Source organism: Prunus avium, chromosome 6 (genome assembly GCF_965620075.1).
Source record: "Prunus avium chromosome 6, drPruAviu1.hap1.1, whole genome shotgun sequence".
In the NCBI taxonomy this organism is placed as follows: Eukaryota; Viridiplantae; Streptophyta; class Magnoliopsida; order Rosales; family Rosaceae; genus Prunus; species Prunus avium.
The window spans coordinates 8,260,412-8,280,634 of NC_142289.1; the positions used below are offsets into that span (position 1 = coordinate 8,260,412).

Sequence of the window (20,223 nt, forward strand, 5' to 3'; positions counted from 1 at the left end):
GAGGTCAAGTTTTCAAACTTTGAAGCAACTCTATCCATAATATTTTGAACAAGAAACTTCTTTTAGTACTTTGAATTTTCTTCTATTTCAATGGAGGCTATTAAATTAGTTTATGCGATAGTTAACACATTAAATGTGAAATAATTAACGTAATAAGTCCACATCAACTTCCACATTAAATGTAAACAAATTAAAGAACCACTTGTAGAGCTTGTAGTTCCATAATAAAAAGCATTTACGCCCACATCTAAGGCTAAAGTTCAAATTAATCATTTTATCTACACACATTTTACACCCAACAATCCATAACACATAATCCACTCCAAACTAAACTACCCTTGATTTATGTTAATTTTTAGTATCCAACATCTTTACTAAAGGAATATTGTGGGCTACAAGTAAAGTGTACACATTTTTTGCGGGTAAGAAGTAAAGTATATACTTCTAGGTCATTTTTGCAGTTTCCAGATTATTAATAAGATGTTATAGCATTAACGGTCAAGTTGGGCATTTGGTCTAGTGGTATGATTCTCGCTTAGGGTGCGAGAGGTCCCGAGTTCAATTCTCGGAATGCCCCCCAAATTCAGCTATTTTTTAACTTTTCGCCCTTTATTGACACCTTGGGCTGAAAACTATTGGGCCATCCATTTTTTGTGGGTTTTTTGTGTTCTTTTAAATATTTTACGAGCTATTTTTTCACTGTCCAGATAAAATGGAATTTTTTTTGTCTGACCATTTCCTTCTCGGGTTGCTAATTTTTATAATCAATGACAAAGATTTCTAAATTTAGTTAATAATACTTGCTCTCTTGTCTGATTAATTTTGTTCTTACAATTCTAGGTTAATTTTTGCTCTTATAATTGAAAGTGACTCAAAAGTGGTGGTGGATTGTATAGCGAAGAATAACTGGAAAAGTAGATGGAGGATCTATCCTATTCTTCATGAGATTCAAGGAGATCGTCTGAGCTTACCACTGTTCTGTGGAACTGGGTTCCACGCCAGGCCAATAGAGCTGCCCATGTGGCAGCAGCTGTAGCAAATTTGAGGGTGAGGCATTTGCGTTGGGACTCACATCCCCCTCTCTGTTTGGGGTGTGCGCTATCCAAGGATGGGTTACCCAATCTAGGCCTTGTCAATAGGCCCGACCCAAATTTAATGGGTTTAGATTGGATCGGTCCGAACTCTAAAAAGATAAAGAAAATAATGATCGGGTTGGGTTTTAAAAAATATTCAAAGTCCAAACACGGCCTATGGATTAGGCTTGAAAAAGCCTATCGAGTCGGGCCGGGCCAAAATGAGCCTACTTTATTTTGTATTTTTTTTAAATATTGATTTGTTTTGTCAATTCTTTATTTTTTATGTTTTGGTGTGTTTATCTATATATTTATGTCTTCATTTTTTTCTTTGTTCATTTAATAAATTCACAATACATAAATTAAAATTTAGAAAACTACAACAAAAATTCATATGAACTCTTTTGATATTCTCTTCACTGTAAAGCTCTAAAAGAGGACATGGAAGAACTGCCTTCTAAGTTAACATAGTTTGATATAACTCCAACATTATTGATATGGCTTAAATTCAGTTGTGGCAAGTTGTTTGATGAAGCATATATAAATATCAAATGGTGTAGCATATAATCATTAAGTTGTCTATTGCATGGTGGATAAGTTGTTGATTGGGATGAAAGTGGTAGGGGTTCAAAACCCCTTGTGTGTGTCTCCATTTCCTTTCACTTTTAAACTAAATTTATATTTATATAAAATATATGGGCCTACGGGCCGAGCCTTAATGAGCTCAAACGAGCCGGGCTTATGAGCCAGGCTGGACTTTAGACACCTACGCCCAAGCCCATGGGCCCGTGGGCCAAATGATGACCCCTAACCCAGTCCTCATGCCCCTGAGTAGTTGTTTTAGTTTATCTTTGCATTGTTATGACCTGGGTCGCTTGCGGTCCCTGAGCTTAACAACATAGTGGTGCAATGTTTAGTTTCCCCGCCTTTGGTTGTACTCTTGTGAGGCTCTTGCTTCTCTTGTTTGTCTTCTAATGAAATTTCCCCTTTGACCCAAAAAGATAAAAAAAAAAAAGAGGCACCTAGAATTGGTTTTCTTTTCTTTTCCCCTTCTCTTTTCTGTTGCTTCTAAGAAATTCTTTTTTATTTTTTATTATTATATTCTTGCATAAGAAATTCCATCTCAAGTTTGAGAAAATAATAGGTCTGACCGATAATGTTCCCTTCCAAACAGAAGAGTTAGAAGATTTTGAGTATATCTCACCAAAAATGAAAATTTGAACCAAATATTTTGTCTAGCTATTAGAACCCACCAATTAGTAGGTCGTACAATGATTTTCCAGCCAAAAACAAACCATCGTTGTTGTTGAATTGAATAGGATATTCCCTAATTCCAATAGCAGCCAGGGTACCAGAGAAATGAAACTTTCAACTTGGATCCACAATCATTATTAATTTGCAAGTTTAGCATTATGACAAATTATTTGGTAGAACCGTACGTAACATCAGATTTTAGTATTACCATGAATTATTTGTAGGACCGTAACAACGTATGCGGTGGTATTATAACTGGTGTTAACAGTTCACATTATTATTGGAGCATAAAATTTTGAATCCTTCAACAAGTAATATTGTATTCTATGTTAGAAGTCGGACACTATTTCAATTGCCACCAATTAATGTGGGTGAAGTGGGGTACCTGCAAAAAAACACTTCGACACTCTAATCACTAGGAGTTCAAAAATTTGCAGGAGAGTTTAGAAATAATATTGTACCTATTTTTCCTCTTCGACTGAAGAGTTAATTGACCTTTTATAGGCATTCAAATCTTGGACTCTAAGTTTTATGTTCCATGATTTTCTCCATGATCCACGAATGGTAGTGGTGATCATATAGGCTTGATTGCCTCCACTACCCATGTTTAGAATGCATGGGAAGTGGCTTAGTACTTTAGGATTAATACATGTTTATTTATTAATACTATAAATAAATAAATAAAATTTAAGTCATATTCCACCCAAATTTTAACGACATAGACTAGTAACACCCAATATTATATATATAGTTCCAAATGTATTAATAAAGAATCTTTTATGAAAATAGTAATTATGATTTTGTTCCCTATTATAATATTGAGTATGATTAGCCCAACGGGGAGCTTAGCTACTGTGATTTAACCACTGGCGTACATATTAGAAAAAGGAGTATTTTAATATGACCTCTGAGTAAATAAGTGTCATCCAAATGAAAGAATTTCCTCGAACATTCTGTAGAAGTAGCTTAGCGTGTGAAATCGATTATGTGAGATGACTATAACCCTAACAGTGTTACAATGACAAATGTTAATATAAAATACGTTAAGAACAATCGGTCATGTATGTATATGAATTATTTCAGTCGTTGATGCAGTGTGAATCATCTACATTAATGGTTGAAAGTCATCGCGATGTTAATATGACCAAGTTATAACAGTTGACATACCTCACATTGTCCCCCTATGCTCCTTCCCTTTATGTTAAGTTAATATGAAGATTTATATATAGTACAATGAAGTATATTTTGTCACAATTAATAATTGTTATCAATTTGATAAGTGATCATTTCTAGAGGTGGTCAAAGGTGCTTGATAATTATACTTTGGCCGCCAAATAATAATTAGAAACAACATTTTCAGCCTTGCAACACGTTATATATTTAGGCCCTGTTTGGTGGGCCGGATTGGACAAGATTAGATTGGGCTTGGAGTATTGGACTGGGCTGGTTAGGACTGGACCAGACTTTGAGTCTATTGTTTGGTGCTTTACTTAACTTTGGACTGGACTGGACTTAAGTCCAGTGCACTGTTTGGTACAAGACAAGACTGGAATGGACTGGACCTCCAACAAAAATTAATTTTTTTAGTGCATATTAAATTATCTAATATAAAAAAATTAATTTCGTCCACAAAAAAAAAAATTTTAAAAATGTACATAATTAAAATTCAGAAAGCCCCATCACATGCTAATTCTAAAATAGCTAAAAACATATCCAAATTTAACAAAGAAATTAAAATACCTATTTGGCTTTTGCCCATCAAAATACAAAAAGTTCAAAATATAACAAAGTAAAAACTCAAAACTACATTTCAACAACGAGATCTATAATCTCTAAGAAGTGTCGTCACATACTCGTACCTATCATCACCCTCATCTAATGTCTTGAACACACGCACTTTTGCCGAATCAGTAAATAAAGTCAGCAAAGAGATTCTATCTGAAATAGAAAATTCCATCTTTTTTAACTCATCTCCAACAAATTTAAGATCATCATCTGCATTCTGCTCCTTTAAGCTCTCAACCAACCTTTGCACTTTGGCATCAGAGTTCTCCATCATACTCTCAAATGCATTGGCAATTCTTCCCAAACCATCAACCATTTTATTTCCTTGTCTTACCCTTTTGTTTCTTGATGATGATGATTTGGATTGAGCTTGAGTTTGATCAGTATGATGGCTCCCATCCAACTGTACATCAGGAATGTTACTCTCAGATGCTTCATCATCATCATCTAGAACCATCTCAGCTGGAGCTAAAGCAGAATTTCCGGTTGCACGGTCCTTGCCAAATACTTTTCGAAGCCTATCAAACTTTGCAAAAGATTTATCTCTCCACCCAACAGCATCATTATGGTGCTGCAATAAAATAAAACTAAGATTTGTTAATCCAACCAAAACATGAACTAAATTAGAAAAAACAAAAAAATAGAATGATGAATTACCAACCTCTGCATAAGCATTCCACACCTCATCGCTATCAACCTCTACACATTTCTTCTCATTATTCCAAGCAAAACCACTTTGGTTTAACATGTCAACAACAATACTATAATCTTTCTTCAATCTCTTCAATTTAGAATCCAAATGGGGTTTAAGTCTAATAGGTGTATGTGGGATCAATAATCTAAGTTTAGTTTCTACCAATTTCATCGTTCCCGCTTTGAATGTGCCGGCATCACAACGTTGACCACTCACAACTAATTCATCAAGGATATTTAACAATGCTTCCTCTTCATTGGCTTGCCATACATATCTATTAGCCTTACCCTTAGACATCTACATAAAGTAACAACCATGCATGTTAACAATATTGGCAATAGCAATAACAAAATCATAATCTGTCACTTTCTTTTTTTATACTCAAACATAAACTAACAGACTAAAAAATAAACGTTGTTTCTCTAATTCTAACAGATGCAATTCTAATAGTGCTCAACACCCTGCAATTCAACCACCAGATTTGAACCATTCATCATCTGCAAAAAGGCAGTAATCATCTATTTCCACCTCTCCCAGGTGACCAATAACAGATAAGAAGAACCCATTTACTTTACTACTCTATCCAATGAAACCAACACTACAAGAAAAATAGGTTAATGTGACAAAAAAAATTCCTCACATTAGGCAAAATTTCCTCACGGTTACGTTAAAGTGACCATATTCTGGCATCACAAGGGTCGTCACATTAGGCCCCTCACCCGATGTCAAATGTAACGACTTTAACTCAGTGTCACATATAGTACACTGTGACGATGTATGAATTTGTCACTGCTTACAATATGTGACTTCTCGTATTTTGTCACATTGTTTCTTTTGTGACATTTAACAATATGTCACCTAATTCATTTTTTGATGACTGGTAGGTGGTCACATGGTATCTATTATGACGACAGACAAGTTGTCACAATGTTCAATTTATGATGCTTTATAAATTGTCACTTTGTTTAAAATATGACATAACAAATTATCATATTGTATAATTTGTTATGCCAAAAAAACTCATCACAATTGATAATACGTGTGAATGATTTCATGACAATGATCCTAATAAATGTAATACTCTGCATCAAGAATATAGAAGCTTCATATCATAGATGAAAAATATCCAAAATAGCGTATCCAAGTTAATCGTATATCCAAGGTTCTAAACACACTTAATATCCAAAATAACATAATGTAAACATGTAAATCTCATCCTAGGTTTATTAAATTAAAAAAATAATAGAAAAACAAATTAGAAATTGTACATCCACTAGAACGATACAACTATATACAATAATTTAAAATACAAACATATACTTAAATGTATGAATACATTTAAAATTATTACATATTTACTAGACCCTAGTGTCATTAAAAATTTATCATACATGGATGGCTCTTTATAAACCTTCAATCACCATTGGCGTCCCTGATTCCCATGCTACAACAGCTACATAAACAAACAAAAACAAAACCCTTTACTCAATAAATCTCAGAAACAATAAAAGAAACAGCAAGCAATTATCCTATCAAAATAGACAAGTCATCATATTCTAACTGCAAAATTGACACTGTAAGTGCTGTTATTAAATTAATAACCAAAAACAGAGAAACCAGTGCAACTAAATAATGAAATACAAGTCTCATATAATAACAGTCACATGAAAGTATATGTGAAAAGGATACAAGAGCACAATTGCATATTTTACTATGATATGTTAATGTTTCTGGTATTATGATAAAGTAGGTAGATGTGTGTAAAAATGAAGTTTACCTTGATCGGAGTCTTCCATCTTCTGGCTCCTATACATTTAATCAAAGCTAGAAAAAAAAGAACATAAATCAGATATATGAATCTGATGGATTTATATATTTTCGGTCATGGTATTGATTTTATATAGTACAAGTAGGAAAAATATGTGTGTAGACCATGAAATCTAGATCAAATTAATTACTTGAAGATTACTCTTGACGTGAGCTATGCTAAGATCCTTGACATTCATCAATTGAACCACCAATTTATGTCTTGACATGAGCTTTTAGGAAACTGTTGTTGCTCCTGCACCATCAGAGAAACTAACACAATTTCAGCTATTGTGTATTAAACTTTGGACTCAGAATTAAACATCCTAAACTCAATAAAAATCTGCCAATTTACATGCATCCTGAAGTTGATTAAATAAACTTTGAAACCATATAAAATTTGATAAAAACGGTGCTCTAATTTTTAAGATAAGGCAGTCCAAAGTAAGTGTTTCAAAACTGAAACTGCAGCCCCTGTTTTTGACAGATTTTGTAGTCATACTTACCAAGGTATCAAACTTCAACCAAATTACAATCCTGGATATGTATGGTTTAAAATCAAGTAATTATACCTCAAAACTAACCCACAACCTGTGCAAAATTAACAGTCAACATGGGTAACACAATCACATTTTCTGAAAAAACAGAAACTTAACAACTTCTGCCCCAAAACACTTCTGAACAATCTTAAAAACAAGTATATAATCTTGCATGAATAATTAACATAAATCTTGTATTGGGTCTATCAATTTGTCAATCCCTTTTTGTAATAGATGCTTATAACTTATGTTGTATTAGGAAGAAAGTAAATCAAACCTCTAGCTAGTCTTGTGAAGAGAAACTTCAGAGGCTCTTCCACTCCAATACCATCCCAATTGGATAGCTTCCCTTCAATTTCAAACGCAAATTAGTCAATTCAATGGCTATACCAAAAGGAGAAAATTAATCACAATCACCACCATTTCCTAACCAAAGAAACATAACTAAATGCAAGTGGAAATTAAGTATACTTACATGTACCAAAGGAACTTTAATTGGAGAAAATGGGTGAAGTGGGTGGCTGAGATTAAAGACAAATCTCTAAGCAGAAAAATAAATAAAACAAAATTAAAATTCAAGTAGGGAAAAAATAAAGTGCATCAGGAGCTGACTTTCACCTCTCTCCCACCATCCTCCACCCAGCTTTTTCTACAACTTCAACGAATCACATGGCTTCTCTTCTAAAAACAAACCAAAGCACCATTAGATTCTGCAAAATTTAAATAATAACAAATCTAAATCTAAACTTTTGAAAGAATTTGAAACTTTGTAATATCTGCTAGCACATTAATTGAAATAATTGAAAGAATTTGGAGCTTCATACCCAATGAGGTTCCATTAAATTTAGTAAAACCAACTTGAGAGTGCAGCCGTGAGGTTCCGCAAAGCTAAACTGAAAGAATGTTTTGATAAAATCTGGAAAATAAAAGAGCGATAGAGAGTTAGGGTTACCTTGAGATTGCAGTCGTGAGAGGGTTTGGGAACCAAGAGGATTTCTATATGAGAAAGAATCATAAAGGGTTTCGAGTTAGAGAGAATCGGAGGGATTGGGGTCAGATAGAGCCGGAGAGGGTTTGGGGTTAGAGAGAGAGAGAGAGAGAGTGAAATCTGGGGAAGAAGAAAATAATGCGATATGGAAAATTGGGGCGAAGAGTATTCTAAGATGAAATCCTCACCTTGTCTGCAAATTAATGGTCAAACAGAAATTAAAAAGTTGAAAACCTGCCCAGACCATAGAACAAAATTAAAACATAAAAAATAACCCTTTTAAATGAATAAGTGAGGCCAGGTCCTCACATGTGCGAATATGTGATGACAACTAACCCTAAAATATAATTTTTATTTTGGGACGGGAAACTTTTCCGCTCATTCCTTTTCATTTTTATATTTTTTGGATAGATATTCCCGCACTAAAAATTTATGATGACTTAAAATATTATATGTGACTCCACAAGCCTCACAAATAATTGTTGGTCTCTCCCGCCCAAAACCGCCAAACTATTTGTGAGGGATTTGGCCTTCCTCCAAAATTGTAGATGTCTTTGTTGTCTTATGAGTGACGACTTGATAAATTCGTCACCAATACCTGTTATATGTGACGAATTTACAAGCCTCACTTTTTATTTGGTCACATTAGCCTTTTTTTCTTGTAGTGCAAATATATTACTGTGTTTCCAATCCTTCAAAATTCAGCAGTTGGTTATCTCAATAATTTACCAAACAAAATGAAAGGTGGGTTTTCGATTTCTGAAAGGCAAATAAAAAGTGATATTCAATGGATTCAATTTGATTCTCATTTCCACTTGTTTCTTCAGCAACCAAACAGATATGAGACTATCTGAACAAACCCAAATCAAAGACCCTAGAAAGCCCCAAATCAATGACCCTAGAAAATCCCAAATCAAAACCTAAAAAGATAATGCAGAATATTAGCATAATGAACAAAAAAATACTCACTTGGGTTTGAATTTTGAAGGCGAAACTTCTGCACAATCTCGGTTTTCTGAAGATTGAATGACAAAAACTCGTTTTTGTCAGCCACCAACCATCAGACGAATAGAACAGATGCAAAGAAGAATGACGTAGAGAGATGAAATCACTAGGAGGAGGCGGAGGTGACGAAGAGAAACGACGTATAGAGAGACGAAGAGATGAGACGTGAAGAGGAGGCAGAGGCGACGAAGAGCAAAGACGCAGAGCAGAGGCGATGAGATGTGAAGGAGGAGGCGGAGGCTTCGAAACCCATGGTTCAGCTTGGGTTTACAAAACCCTCATACGATGGATTCTTATCCAGAGCAAAAAAATAAGTCACAACCAGTCCAATGTGCTATTTAGATTCACCAAACAACGGTTAGGACTATAATCCATTTTAATTGGAAAAATCCAGTCCAGTCCAGCCCACCAAACAGGGCCTTATATTATTAATCACCAGGGCAAATCAACATGTTTTGCTACATTATGCATGAAAAACATCATATAATATACGCACACTATTTTAATTTGGGAGTCTTGAAAACAACAGTTCCTTCAATATTCTCAAAATATTACACCAACGACAAAAGAAGAAGAAAAAAAGCACAAGCTGGTACTTGGTAGTACACGTTAACTGAAAAAAACTACTCCCAGATGCTTCCTCTGGCCAGGTTGAAAATTGTGAATAAGATAACTATAATTAGTAATATAAAAAATAAAAAATTATGAGTCATAGGATGACTAAATTAAGTTAATTAATTTTTTTAAAAATGCAGAGCTCAAATTATATATGATTGCTGTCATTGAATTTGTGGCATTTCTTGCGGGATTTTTAAGTATGAGATGAGACAGTTAAGCGTCACCTTCACGACGATCACAATTTATTACCAGAGCACGCAGAGAGGGTCAGTCACCCACCGTAGTCAAACCGCAACTCCATTTTCTTTTCAAGGTCTTGTTCCCACTCATCACGCTTTGCTTTCCCAAGCAAACGTTTTGCTTCATTTTCCAATTCCTCTAATTCTCTTTTATTTTTATTTTTTCTGTGTTGATTGTGTGCTTATATTCCAAGTCCGAACGATCTATAACAAATTATAATATTAAAAACAGAAAAATATCGCTAAACTAAGAGCTAATAATTCTGACCGACTAACGTGGTGGAACCCTAAAAATGTAGTACTTACATCATATTCCATAAAGCAGAGGTATTATTTTGAATTCCCCACTTGGGGAGTGATTCCAAATATGAAATAATAGAGGCTAATTATATACCTACACAACTTTTCCATACTAACGTTAAATTACATGCTGGAGTACACTTATTATCTAGTCAGCATTCTGTGTCTTTTAATTATCACGTGGAAATAGATAGGAGTTAAAAGATATACATATAAAATACGTAATTATTAATATAATAATTTTGATATGGTTTTCATCTAGAACTGGCCCCCGCTCCCAATGGACTTTGCATGTCGATCAAAGGCCACGGCTAGAAACCGGCATATTATAAATAAAAAAATTTGCAAGTTGCGTGTGGGTAAGCATGCATATTTTAAGATCCTCACCACCAGAATACGATTATGATGTATTTATATTCACATGAAGAAGAAAAACAAAGTTGTCTGAACCAACAAATTAATCTTCTTCCTTCTTTTTTTTATCTTCTTTTTTTTTTTTTTTTGACATTTTTAAATTTTTGAGGTCAATTATGATGTTATTATGACCGTGTGCAAGCAAAAGCCCTATGGTACACGGTCAAATAATATATGCTTGGAGTCAAATATTCTTGGCAATTTTATCGATATATAGAGATTAAGACAATCTCAAGCTCCATGATCCTTCTCTCTCTCTCTCTCTCTCTCTCTCTCTCTCTTCATTTTCCAACTTTCCAATATACAGTAGTCTCTTTGCACTTTTCTTCTATGCCGCAATTGTTAATCCAAACTCAGTCAAAGTCTCAAGTCCTCCACTTTGTTATATGATTATATCCCATCCCATCCCATCCCATTGAAGATTTGAAACATCAAGTCTTCTCCTTTTGGCTCTCTTTCTAGCTACTGCCTATATATATACATTTACGTTAATCTTACATGCTTATCAAAAGTTCATTTATACCAATTTAATTAGAATGGCAGGTGGAAAAGAAGGACGATCTTTGGAGGAAACACCAACTTGGGCAGTTGCTCTTGTTTGCTTTGTTTTGGTTTTGATTTCAATCCTCATCGAATATGTCATTCATTTGATTGGAAAGGTGCGTAAATGTTAACTAAAACTAGATAATATAATTGGGTTTTGGTTTATGAATGAATCTGACTGATCGCTGCAGTGGTTGACAAGGAAACACAAGCGAGCTCTCTATGAAGCACTTGAGAAGATCAAGTCAGAGCTCATGCTGTTGGGGTTCCTGTCGTTGCTCCTAACAGTAGGGCAAGGACCTATTTCGGATATTTGTATATCAAAGGCTGTTGGTGCCACTTGGCATCCATGTAGTAAGAAGGAAGAGATAGACGATGATAAAGACAAAAGTTCTTCTTCAGATGGAGGCGACCGTAGACGGCTTCTCTCAGTCGCCAGTGGGGGAGCCCGGAGGGTTTTAGCCGCTGCTGGAAAGGACAAATGTGCGGCCAAGGTACATTGAATATTTCTCCCTGCTTTTTATAAAATTTGCCAAGTTGGTATGCATGTGTGTATAAAGAAAACGGATATATATAATTTGTTATGTTATTTGTTAGACCGTGAATCTAGATAATTACTATTCGAATTATTCTTACAAAATTGTCCTACAAGAAAATGTTACTCGAATCTAACATGAACCTAGTTGGCATGGAGATGTTAATATAGGACTAAGTTTGAATGCATATCTTTTTGTTCATGCAAAATTTAGCAGGGATTTAGTCTTTTAGCTCAAGAAGTATATATGTGGTAATTTACCCTTTTGATTCTGCAGAACAAAGTTCCATTTGTGTCATTTTATGGGATCCACCAACTTCACATACTCATTTTCGTGCTAGCCGTCTTCCACGTGCTATATTGCATAATCACTCTGGTTTTGGGCAGAGCAAAGGTATCAACTCTGACTCTCTCTCTCTTCCATTTTCTCTCTATGTCTCTCTCAAATTATAATTATTTTCAAACTTTGTCTGCAGATGAGGAGGTGGAAAATATGGGAGTCGGAAACAAGGACAGCTGATTATCAGTTCTCACATGGTACGTTCCACACGTATTAGTTTGATTATTTGACCAGCAGCCAGCAGTCCTCTAATAATTATCCTTACCACCTTTTTAAAATAATAATAATAATAACGCTAGAGTGAATCACCTACTGAAAGGTAATTAATTTATTAATTAATGGGGGCTGTGCTTGAATTTGTGTTTGTAGACCCAGAAAGATTCAGATTTGCTAGAGACACATCATTTGGAAGAAGACACTTGAGCTTTTGGAGCCGGTCACCCATCAGCTTATGGATTGTAAGTACTGAAAAATCCTATGACTCTTTCTGTACCCAAAAAAGTACCACAATGTGTTTGTCAACTGTTTGACTTTTATTTGATTTTAATTCATGTTCCTCCCTTAATCAACAAAATTGCAGGTTTGCTTCTTCAGACAGTTTGTGAGATCAGTGCCTAAGGTTGATTACCTGACTCTGCGCCATGGATTTATCATTGTAAGTTCTCTCTATACAAATCAAAATCAAATATATTTATGTGCTGTGGTTTCTGCATAAAAACTTATATAATATTGCTTCTGTTCTATCTGCAGGCACATTTGGCACCTCAGAGCCAACACAAGTTTGATTTCCAAAAGTACATTAACAGATCACTTGAAGAAGATTTCAAGGTTGTGGTGGGGATCAGGTGGGTTATATCAGTGCTGACTGCACTTAGAATTTCAAGCCAATACGTTAATTAAGCACTGTTACAAATAATAATTGGTATTGTGGTGCATGTATGGAAGACTAATGACATTTAATTAACTTTCAAAATAATGGTTCTGAGACTTGACAATTTCTTTCCACACTTGCAGCCCAACTATCTGGTTCTTTGCTGTAGTGTTCCTGATGTCTAATACCCATGGTAAGTAGCCCTCGTTTTACTTGACTATGTCTCTCGTGCACGGGAAGCACGTGGAGAGAGGCTAGTTTTACTTTACTATGCCCTCAAATTGAAGTTGCTAACCTTCTGTTTTTTCATGATTAAAAAAAATTTATTGATTTACCTCCAACCCTTTAATGGGAAATTTACAATTATTATAATGGAAAAACATTCTGCTTCACATTATAAAAATATATGACAATTTGGTTTCTTGATAATGTGTTTTTGTTGTTTCCAGGCTCACGTTCTTATCTGTGGCTGCCCTTTCTTCCACTGATTGTAAGCACCAATTATCACCATTTCTTCAAATTCCAAGGTCCCACCAAGACAAGATGGATATTTTTATGATTAAAATATCTAATCATTCATAAAAATATGGCTTGTGCAGATGATCTTATTAGTAGGGACAAAGCTTCAAGTTATCATAACCAAGATGGGCCTCAAGTTGAAAGAAAGGGGAGAAGTTGTTAAGGGCACCCCATTGGTTGAGCCTGGTGACCATCTCTTCTGGTTCAACAACCCACGCCTCATTCTCCATCTCATCCACTTTGTTCTCTTTCAGGTTCAATTCTTCCCACTTGGGTTCACTTTATATATCTACTGCATGTTTTTTTACCTCATAATTTTGCTAACTCTCTTCTGTTTTCTTTCTTTTTTACCTCACAGAATGCATTTCAACTTGCTTTCTTTGCATGGACTTGGGCAAGTAAACTTAAACCCATATTAGTTTCATCATGGTTTGCTTCATCCAGAGAAAAGCTTACAATTGATTTCATCTTTGTTCTTTTTACAGTATGAATTTGGCTTGAAGTCTTGCTTCCATGATAAATTGGAAGATGTCATTTTGAGAGTATCAATGGGGTGAGTTTCTCATTACTTGTAACTTGCAGAGAAACCAATTTATTATGTGAATTTAACTTACCAAAGTCCATTGATTCATGTTATTGGTGTAGGGTCATTATACAAATACTATGCAGCTATGTAACTCTTCCTCTTTATGCCTTGGTAACACAGGTAAAAATGGTGCCAATTATGCAAAATTAGATGCTAAAAACTAAGAAATATGAATTGAGTTCTAACTATACATGCTGTGCACAAACAGATGGGTTCAACTATGAAGCCTACCATCTTTAACGACAGAGTGGCAAATGCTATCAAAAAATGGCACCTCTCGGCGAAGAAGCACTTAAAACACAACAAGAATAGTCCAACCAGTGTACCAGGCACTCCCTTGCATTCCATGTCCCCTGTCCATCTGCTGCGACACTATCAATCCGAACACGACGTTGACAGTGTGCACACATTGCCGAGAATGTCTTATTGTGATGCCGATGGTCCAAACTCCTCTCCATCTCATCACCAAGATGATCTATCTTGGTCTAACCAAGGTAGAAGCCATGGCCAGGAGGAAGAGATTAGTGCTCATAAATCTAACGCAGTGAACAATCCGATAGCTGGTTATGGTTCTCAGAGTCAACATGAAATTCAAATTAATTCAGCAGAATTCACATTTGAGAAATCAGAAAGGAGTTGAGGGATTAAAAAGTAAATGATAGGCGGCATGCAACACTACAATGAACACTAAAGCTCGATGAGCTTTCCAATGAGGTCACTGTAAATGAAGACACTCTGCTAGATAAGCATTAGTTGTACAATTGTAACTCAAAGTTGATATTTTTGAAAATAAACCATCTGCATAATCAATTTCCCATAAGAACTTCATATGCCAATATGCAAGCACCATTGAAGAACACGGCGCGAATGCACCAAAAAAACTACAACAAAGCAAGAACGCATCAACAGGAACGCAGCAAATCACCACAAAGATGGAATGACGGAATCTTAAATTCAACATTAGGCCTAAAAAGAGTAATCATCTACTGTAACCAAGTTAATCTACTGTTTTATGCATCATCAAGAACACGTAATTTTGATCATCAAGGTTGGGAACAGAGCCCCTTTCTCACAATGTCAAAAACATTGAAGTTAAGTATTGAATTCACTGGTTCAACCCAGTCAACAGATATCAGCATTTGTGCTTAAGCTAGAAAAATAATGTCAGAGAGTAAAGTTTGCTCAACCACACTCATTTTTCATGTTTGGCATAAATTCTTCTAACAAGAACAGAAATCAAGCTAAGAGAATTGAAAGAAATCCAAGTGACAACAGCCAATTCGGATTCTTGAGAGGGCACATATTTAAGCCACAACAGACGTGCTGAAATATCAATCATAGATCATTACAAAAACAAAAACAAACAAAAAACTAAGCTTGGAGGGCAAACCACGACAACAGATGGACTTCTGAGTCGCCAAATCTTAATATATATTATACCATTCGAAGCAAAGTCTATCTGTTTTATATTAGCTGGCTTTCTTCAAGACAAGAAGATCAACAATGTTCATGAGCAATTCAACACAACCAATAAATTCATGAAAGTGCATGCCTCACCAGTTCAAGGTTCTCCAAGTAGAACACTTTTAAGACCAAACTGAAAGAAGGCAAAAATAAAGAGAGAGAGGAAACTTTGCATCACTGAACAGAAACCAGTGCATAAAACACAATTGAACAGAAACCAGGAAGGCTCAGAGAGAAATTTTACGTAACTGAAAGACTTCCAGCAACAACAGTTATTAACGAAACTCACTAATCCAGCATGCTTTAGCAAAACTAGGGGTACCTGTTGCACATATCCTAATTCACACATAACCAATAACTTCAAGATTATACCAGAAAAGTCTCTCTTATCGGATAAGAAAACAAGTTGATTGCTTCCCCAGATCAAGGTTCTCCAAGCCAAAACCCATCCAAACAGCAGTTGAAGAGGAAGAAATTTTCATCCGCAACCACAATGCAATTGAAAATGTTCGAGGCTGTGAACAGAGACCCTAAAATTTCACAGTATAAATATCATGGACATATTAAATTGACATGCTTTGCTAGGCTTCTAATTGGAGCAGAGTTTGAAAATCTGAAAGAATCAACTGAAATCTAAGTGACAGCAGAAGCCACAAGCAATTTGGCTTCTTGAGTGCGGAAAGTTAGTCAAAACTAAGAATACAAACCACCCACCATGTCCAACATTACTGAAATTCAACTATACAATTACAGAAGACATTCAAGGCCAATAATGGAATACAAGCACACAGCTAGAAAAAGAAATAACATTTGAAAGCTTTAGTATTTAGAAAATAGACTATCCTGTCAAATATTGAGGTGCATACAAACAGGGGGCCTGCCGGGCACAACGTGGCCTACAGTCCAACAAATCCTGCCCGTACACACAGACGCCACACCAAATTTGTCATCTAACGGATAATTAATGAACTGTTTGCAGCATGATGCATTACTAATAACAGAAAACGCAATGCATTTTAATTCTATAGCTATTTTAGACAGGTATGCTAATTCAATCTCATGAAAACTTAAGGACAGTTTAACCTGAATTCTCCAACTAGAAAATCTAAATAAAGCCCATCAACTGAATGAAACCTCTTCGTTTTTACAGGCATGTGCCCTACATGAGCTAACTAAGAAGGTATTTCATGATTTTGAAAACCTATCCTGAGAACTTTGAATTAGAATTCTCAGAGACAAGACAAAGAAGTGATAAGAGGGCGCAAGGAGAAGCTGGGAGGTCAGCTTCTAGCTCATATCCTAAAATTGCTACAAACATGAAATCCCCTAGCATGAAGGTAGCTGAATCGTCTAAAGCTATTCCATGCTCACTTAGTGGTTCATCAAATATCAGAAGATTTCAAGTAACGACTGTGTGCTCTGGCACTATTGATGCAAGAGAGCAGAGTGCTTTCTGGTAAGAAGTAAAAGATAAGTTACGTTTTATGGCAATTTTGTAATCTGAAGTCATCAAAAGTTCAAACTTCCAGCACACTGAGTTATGTAAATGACAAATGGTTTATGACCTAGATTTATGTTTACTTTCAATTTTGTGTTTTCCATGATACACAATCTGAAATCTAGATATGTCCTATCTATTTTCAGAGTCAGAATTTGGAACTTTGTGTTTGTCAATAATAGGTACTCACGATGGTAGAAAATCTAGATCATTTGAAGCAGATCCACGCTGTACAGACCTTGGACATCTTACCTCAATGAGAGTGACTCAACTGGGTTGACACTATCTAGTAATTTGAAACAAGTTGAGCATGTAAGTCTTCTTTTCTTGTGTTTTTTATCTACACATACATCTCGTTGGTCCTCGATAACTTAATGCCAAATTTCCTGCAAGGCTAAGAAAACTAATGTCGTTTTTCATTTATGTTTCATTGATTGATGTGACACCATGAGAACAGTCAATTTTCCGTGTAGGTGAATCAGCAGGATATTGGTTACACAGAAAGCTTGATGTTGTTTGTTAAAGAGGACCAACAGCTCAGAAGATTGCCAGAAAGAAGTTAACTCTACCCAATGGGCACCTAGTACTCTGAGTGATATATTTGCTTCACAATCTCAACACTTCCAGGACAACCTTCATGGGCAATGGGCATCCTTCTATCATGAAGAGCACTGGTCACAATTTGCATTCATGGGATGCGGACAAAAGAGAAAAGGGATCTTTAGCTGATGGACCAATGACTCATAAAACTATCTCACCATGAGAGGCAATGTCAGTTGTTTTATATGATCTGGTTTTCTTCAAGATAAGAAAATCAGCAATGCTCATGAGCAAATCACACACAACCATAATAGGAACATAAATATGGTGAATGCTTCACCAGTTCAAGCAGAACACATCCAAAAACATTGAAAGAAGGCAGATATTAAAGAAAAAGAAGCAAATTTGCATCCACAAAAGGAATTGAATACGGAGTGTACGGAACTAAAATTACTTTACTAATACCAAACTGAGTTTAAACAATCGGAAAATATAGGAACCCATCCACAAACCCAAAAACATTACATACTAAATTGGCCCTCCGGCCAGTCAACACAACACACCACCAGAATCATCACCACCATCACTAGAGAAAACCAACAAACTAACTCAAACCAACGAACTAACTCAGAAATCACCACCACGCAGACGAAGGACAAGATGGAGAGTGGACTCTTTCTGGATATTATAATCTGCAAGGGTACGACCATCCTCAAGCTGTTTCCCGGCAAAGATCAACCTCTGCTGGTCCGGTGGGATCCCCTCCTTGTCTTGAATCTTAGCTTTGACATTGTCAATAGTGTCAGAGCTCTCAACCTCCAGAGTAATGGTCTTCCCAGTCAGGGTCTTCACAAAAATCTGCATGCCACCACGAAGCCTGAGCACCAGATGAAGAGTCGACTCTTTCTGGATGTTGTAATCCGCCAGAGTCCTTCCATCCTCCAATTGCTTCCCAGCAAAGATCAGCCTCTGCTGATCTGGAGGAATCCCTTCCTTGTCCTGAATCTTCGCCTTCACATTGTCAATCGTATCAGAGCTCTCGACCTCCAAAGTTATCGTCTTCCCTGTAAGGGTCTTCACGAAAATCTGCATACCACCTCTCAGACGCAGAACCAAGTGCAAAGTTGACTCCTTTTGGATGTTGTAATCCGCAAGGGTCCTACCGTCCTCTAATTGCTTACCGGCGAAGATAAGCCTCTGCTGATCTGGGGGGATACCCTCCTTGTCTTGGATCTTGGCCTTCACGTTATCAATGGTATCGGAGCTCTCGACCTCCAGAGTAATTGTTTTCCCGGTTAGGGTTTTGACGAAGATCTGCATACCACCTCTCAATCGAAGAACTAAGTGCAAAGTTGATTCCTTTTGGATGTTGTAGTCGGCGAGGGTTCGGCCGTCCTCCAATTGCTTTCCTGCGAAAATCAACCTCTGCTGGTCTGGGGGGATGCCCTCCTTATCTTGGATCTTGGCCTTCACGTTGTCGATGGTATCAGAGCTCTCGACTTCTAGGGTTATTGTCTTCCCGGTTAGGGTTTTGACGAAGATTTGCATACCGCCTCTCAATCGGAGAACCAAGTGCAAAGTCGATTCCTTTTGGATATTGTAGTCGGCAAGGGTGCGGCCGTCCTCCAATTGCTTGCCGGCGAAGATCAACCTCTGCTGGTCTGGGGGGATGCCCTCCTTGTCTTGGATTTTGGCCTTTACGTTGTCGATCGTATCAGAGCTCTCGACTTCTAAGGTTATGGTCTTCCCGGTTAGGGTTTTGACGAAGATCTGCATACCACCCCTCAATCGCAGAACCAAGTGAAGAGTCGATTCCTTCTGGATGTTGTAGTCGGCTAGGGTTCTGCCGTCCTCCAATTGCTTGCCGGCGAAGATGAGCCTCTGCTGATCGGGGGGAATTCCCTCCTTGTCTTGGATCTTGGCCTTGACATTGTCGATGGTATCGGAGCTCTCGACCTCGAGAGTGATTGTCTTGCCGGTTAGGGTTTTGACGAAGACCTGCATATTGTCAATCTCAGAGAAAAAAAAAATGGAAAAGGAAATTGGAAGAGAGAATTTCAGGAGCGATTTAAAAAGGCTTTGAGAGAATTGTGTGGAGAAGATGAAGAGGGGAGGTGGTTTATATACGGAAGATCAGCCGACTATAAAATCCTAAATTTTGTCTCCGACTCCGAAAGGGATTCCAACCAGACTCGAGTCGGTAGAAAAGAAAAGCCTAGAAATTTTCTTGGAAGATGGAAAGTGACTTACTTTTATTATGGATTCCTTAGGATAGAAGGAATAATTGTTCGGTGTACGTGGATGTTAATTAATTAAAATTAAAAAATGATTTTTTTAAAGTAATAAAAAATAAATAAATAATTCTGGGTAATTTTGGGTGCGGGCCGATGGGGTGGGTCGCGGGTGGGGAAGATGGTGGTTGCTTTTGGTTCTGTGGGGGTTGGGTCGGGCGGGTTCTATTGGGGGTTTGATGGTAAAAAAACTTATTTGTAACGGGAATAACATTATTTTGGTGATAGTTAATAACACAATGACAAGTCACTGCGTTATTGACTGAAAATAACAAAAAGTCATATAGGAAAGTTTCTCTTGTTGAGAGAGAGATTCAATGA

The 20,223-nt window shown here is 36.5% G+C and overlaps 2 protein-coding genes, 1 long non-coding RNA gene and 1 other non-coding gene across 17 annotated transcripts; 2 read left to right on the plus strand and 2 right to left on the minus strand.

Moving 5' to 3' along the window:
- Positions 1-505: 505 nt before the first annotated feature.
- On the plus strand, positions 506-577 carry TRNAP-AGG (transfer RNA proline (anticodon AGG)). Its single transcript has one exon. It is a non-coding gene; the product is annotated as a tRNA-Pro (tRNA).
- A 5,491-nt stretch (positions 578-6,068) lies between these two features.
- On the minus strand, positions 6,069-8,472 carry LOC110768781 (uncharacterized). Of its 14 annotated transcripts, XR_015836346.1 has the most exons (8): positions 8,328-8,472; positions 7,976-8,067; positions 7,770-7,832; positions 7,627-7,692; positions 7,429-7,500; positions 6,765-6,868; positions 6,584-6,630; positions 6,069-6,259 (listed from the first exon to the last, which is right to left on the minus strand). It is a non-coding gene; the product is annotated as an uncharacterized LOC110768781 (long non-coding RNA). The 14 variants fall into 14 exon arrangements; XR_015836348.1 differs by having other exon boundaries at positions 6,765-6,885; positions 7,976-8,463; XR_015836349.1 differs by having other exon boundaries at positions 6,765-6,885; positions 7,627-7,672; positions 7,976-8,461.
- A 2,510-nt stretch (positions 8,473-10,982) lies between these two features.
- On the plus strand, positions 10,983-15,025 carry LOC110750700 (MLO-like protein 6). Its single transcript, XM_021951057.2, has 14 exons — positions 10,983-11,374; positions 11,450-11,752; positions 12,071-12,187; positions 12,270-12,330; positions 12,503-12,591; positions 12,714-12,788; positions 12,884-12,978; positions 13,148-13,197; positions 13,454-13,494; positions 13,604-13,777; positions 13,882-13,917; positions 14,009-14,076; positions 14,169-14,229; positions 14,318-15,025. The coding sequence occupies exons 1-14, from the start codon at positions 11,252-11,254 to the stop codon at positions 14,747-14,749; spliced, it is 1,725 nt and encodes a 574-aa protein (XP_021806749.1). The 5' UTR covers positions 10,983-11,251; the 3' UTR covers positions 14,750-15,025.
- Positions 15,026-18,048: 3,023 nt separating this feature from the next.
- On the minus strand, positions 18,049-19,853 carry LOC110750709 (polyubiquitin). The gene has a single exon (XM_021951078.2). It carries the CDS (start codon positions 19,613-19,615, stop codon positions 18,239-18,241), a length of 1,377 nt encoding a protein of 458 aa, XP_021806770.2. The 5' UTR covers positions 19,616-19,853; the 3' UTR covers positions 18,049-18,238.
- Between the last annotated feature and the right edge of the window lie 370 nt (positions 19,854-20,223).

Bases quoted from the DNA above. Each gene is read 5' to 3' on its own strand.
- LOC110750700 (XM_021951057.2), top strand. From the start codon at position 11,252: ATGGCAGGTGGAAAAGAAGGACGATCTTTGGAGGAAACACCAACTTGG. The intron at 11,753-12,070 runs GTACATTGAATA...TTGATTCTGCAG, and splicing joins AGGACAAATGTGCGGCCAAG to AACAAAGTTCCATTTGTGTC. The intron at 14,230-14,317 runs GTAAAAATGGTG...GTGCACAAACAG, and splicing joins TTTATGCCTTGGTAACACAG to ATGGGTTCAACTATGAAGCC.
- LOC110750709 (XM_021951078.2), bottom strand. From the start codon at position 19,615: ATGCAGGTCTTCGTCAAAACCCTAACCGGCAAGACAATCACTCTCGAG.